Source organism: Triticum aestivum, chromosome 7A (genome assembly GCF_018294505.1).
Source record: "Triticum aestivum cultivar Chinese Spring chromosome 7A, IWGSC CS RefSeq v2.1, whole genome shotgun sequence".
NCBI classification, from domain to species: domain Eukaryota; kingdom Viridiplantae; phylum Streptophyta; class Magnoliopsida; order Poales; family Poaceae; genus Triticum; species Triticum aestivum.
Genome location: NC_057812.1, coordinates 665,020,058 through 665,023,917, shown reverse-complemented (window position 1 = coordinate 665,023,917; position 3,860 = coordinate 665,020,058). Strand labels below are relative to the sequence as shown.

Here is a 3,860-nt window from a genome sequence, read left to right as displayed (position 1 = left end):
CTATATAAACCGAAGGGTTTTAGTCCGTAGAACAACAATCATACCATAGGCTAGCTTTTAGGGTTTAGCCTCTCTGATCTCGTGGTAGATCTACTCTTGTACTACCCATATCATCAATATTAATCAAGCAGGACGTAGGGTTTTACCTCCATCAAGAGGGCCCGAACCTGGGTAAAACTTCATGTCCCCTGCCTCCTATTACCATCCGGTCTAGACGCACAGTTCGGGACCCCCTACCCGAGATCCGCCGGTTTTGACACCGACAGGAGTCCTGAATTAGGGGTCCTCGAAGGATCGGGCTATGTGACATGAGCCGAACTGATGGGCCATGAAGATACAAGATAGAAGGCTCTCCCCCGTGTCCGGATAGGACTCTCCGTTGCGTGGATAGCAAGCTTGGCGGCTAGATGTGTAGTTTCCTTTCTCTGTAAATCGACTTTGTACAACTCCCCCTCCGGTGTCTATATAAACCGGAGGGGTTAGTCCGTAGAGGCTATCACAAATCATACAGGCTAGACATCTAGGGTTTAGCCATTACGATCTCGAGGTAGATCAACTCTTGTAACCCCTATACTCATCAAAGTCATCAAGCAGGAAGTAGGGTATTACCTCCATCAAGAGGGCCCGAACCTGGGTAAAACATCGTGTCCCCTGCCTCATGTTACATTCGATTCTCAAACGCACAGTTCGGGACCCCCTACCCGAGATCGGCCGGTTTTAACACCGACAGTAATGCTCCTCAGTGACAACATCACAAACATGTCGGTGGTGAATCCCTCTATCAAGATTGACGGTAAGGATTTCATGTGAAGATAACACAAACCTCTACCTCTGACGTTGGTGTCACATCTAGTTACGAACGGTTGCATTGAGTTCGGTGATGATATTACTTATTTGCAAATGCTCGTGTTTGCTTGAGGGTAGTTTTGTTTCCAACACATTATTATCATGCCTAAAGGCATAATGAGATCATATGCAAAAAATGATTATTTTTCATACAAGGGATTTTCTCCCCCAATCGTATATTCGTATATAAAGAAACCATGAGTAGATTACATCCAAATCACACCAACCACCTAGTAGCATATGAAAAGAAAAAAATGTCTTTTTTTCTCTTGGATTTTCATTTATTATTCATGTTTTCTTGACTTTTTCGTAGCCGTACAAAATACTAGAGGTGCCTTATATAGATGTGTACTCTGTTTGTTCACAAGTTTGCTAATTGTTTTGGTGGGTTTTGGAGCCTTGGAGCAAACAAATACACCTAGTGTGTAAAACTAAGTTTTGCCCAAACTCGAGTTTAGAGCAATGGGATTGCTAAATCTCAGTTGACCGAGACTCTTTTATTTTGTTGCGAGGAGGACAGTTGACTGAGACCCAAAGTCTCGGTCGATGCTATATTCGTGGGATGTCACATAGAGATCCGTGCAAAGTTTTCATTTCAATTTTTTCTTTCTTACTTTTTATATGTTTCATCACTTGACTAAGACTTGGTTAAATCTCAATTGCCTAGGATCTAGCCACACCATTAGAGCAAAGGAAGCAATGAAGATGTGATGAAGTTTGAGACGATCCTTTGTCGAATCGCGCATGACAGTTATCACTGCTTACCAGCAAAGCCACACCGACTTCAGTAGTATTCCATTGCAAGCACCGCACAAGCTACGTAGTATTACATCGTAGTTGCAGTCGCAGCACAGCACACGCACTCGTCACTCTCACCGTTTCCATCCTAGCTAGACAAATCTTTCACATTTTCCCACTCCGACCACTCTCCTCTTTCTTCCACGGCGGCGCGCGCGCGGGCCGGCCGGCCGGGAGCGAGCGCCATGGGCGGGCGGCGGTGGCGGCGCCGGCAGGCAACCAAAACCCACTACTACTAGTGCCGGCGCCGCGCTAACTAAAAGCCAAGCAACAGATGCCCCGGAACAAATAAATAAATCGGGAACCCAAAGCTAGTTAATTAGAAGATCAGCGCCGCCGGTGGATCGGCGGACGGACGGACGATGTCGGCGTCGGCGTCGGCTCAGGGCGACTCCGAGGAGGAGTTGGTGGACACGGTGATGAGCGTGGACGCCGAGGAGGACGACGTCCTGGGCGTCGCCGACGGCTTGATGAGCACCACGGGCGTCTTGCTGTCCATCCTCCGGTGCTGCTCCCGCACCAGCTGCTCCGCCACGCCGTCCAGCCGCTCGCCGTTGGTCTGCGGCATCAGCTTCTTGCCCCGGAACAGGACCGACTCCACCCCCCGCTCCGCCATGGCCGCCTCCGCCGTCGCTCCGGCGGTAATGCCGTTGCCCTGAGGACAGAACACAATTGGCACAGTCAGCTTCGTTGACTCACTTTCACAGTGGTGGTAAGAATAATTCAGCAGCCGTGAAGAAAATTACAGCACAAGATATGTAAATTATTTACCTGGATGCGGATGTAGTTGGTTGCTCTGCTCTCTCCGAACGCCATTGATACGGCTTGGTCCACCTGAAAAGCACAGTCCTGTTTAGCCCCGCGTACGTGACGATGGTACGATTCTGTCCGTGCAATGAATGCTCAAGAATCAATCGGGGCGTACCATGTCGGCCTGGCACGCGCCGGCGATGCGCAGGAGGCTGGAGGACGACGCGCGGGCGCCCGACCCGGCGGCGGCGTTCCCGCCGAGGGACAGCACGACGAGGTCGCCGGCGCCGGCGGCGAAGGGGAACTCGCGCTTGTTGTGGAGCACGTGGGTGACGGCCACGGCGGTCGGGTTCGCCACGCCGGCGCCGGTCCCGCCGGCGGCCGCGGCGGCGCGCAGCCTGGTGCGCCCGTCGAGGGACGCCACCTCGGCCGGCCCCACGCCGCACGCGGCCGCGCAGACCTGCCAGAGCGGGAAGTCGAACGCCTCGGCCTCCACGGCGTCGGCGCGGGAGAAGACGAACGGCGCGGCCGTGGCCATGTCGTAGCAGGGGATCAGCAGCGGCTTGGCGGCGTCGCGCACGGTGAGGTCGCCGAACACCTTCCTGAACACGGCCTCGGGCCGGGAGAACAGGCCGCCGCGCCCGTGGCGCCCGGAGAAGACCTTGCGGTTCTTGGCCACGACGTCGCGCGCCGCCTCCGCCGGCATCCGGCGCGCGAACAGCGCGGCCGCGAGGAACCCGCCGGCGCCGGACCCGGCCGCCACGTCGAAGTAGTCGGCGACGCGCGCCTCGGGGTTGCCCGACAGCTCCTGCAGCCGGCGCTCGAGCCTGACCAGCGCGGCCGCGGCGAGCGCGCCGCCGTCCGCGCCGCCGTCGATGGAGAGCACGCGCACGCGGCCCGCGGAGCACGCCCCGGCCGGCTCCAGCGCCTGCGCGCCGAACAGGAAGTTGGACTCCAGGATGGAGAAGATCTCCTTGCTGAGCCGGTCCGAGCCGCCGCCGCCGCCGCCGCCGACGCCGACGCCGAACGGCAGGGTCTGATCAAGCAGCGCGATCGCGGGAGTCGCCATTCGCAAACGGGATTGCTCTTGGTTTTCGGTCTCGGAGGCCGGAGATAATTGGCTTCACCGTCGTGTGTCGTGACTGGGAAGGCGAGGCTTGGAGGCCGGGAGTGACAGAGCAAGCGTGTGTGTGCGTGTGTGTGTGGCGGTCTTGGCGCCTGCCGGGGAGAATTTATAGTGGTGGCGCGCGCTCTGCTTCCGTTAGCGGCTTCGCGCCACGGCGCAGCGTTCACCGCGCGCGAGTGCAGCCGTGGCCGCGTGTCCCGTGTCGTTTTGCCTCGACAGATGGCTACGTCCGCCCGTGCGTGCGTGCGTCCACAGGTTGGTCAGCGATTTTTCTCTTCCCGTCCTATATTTTCCCACTTTTACTACCAAAAAAAAGCTCACTAATGTGGAGCTCAACTAG

The 3,860-nt window shown here is 56.5% G+C and overlaps 1 protein-coding gene across 1 annotated transcript; it reads right to left on the bottom strand.

Annotated features, from left to right (window-relative positions):
* Positions 1-1,604: 1,604 nt before the first annotated feature.
* LOC123149093 (patatin-like protein 3) lies at positions 1,605-3,614 on the bottom strand. The gene is made up of 3 exons (XM_044568628.1): positions 2,570-3,614; positions 2,416-2,478; positions 1,605-2,299 (listed from the first exon to the last, which is right to left on the bottom strand). Exons 1-3 carry the CDS (start codon positions 3,461-3,463, stop codon positions 2,027-2,029), a joined length of 1,230 nt encoding a protein of 409 aa, XP_044424563.1. The 5' UTR covers positions 3,464-3,614; the 3' UTR covers positions 1,605-2,026.
* Positions 3,615-3,860: the final 246 nt, after the last annotated feature.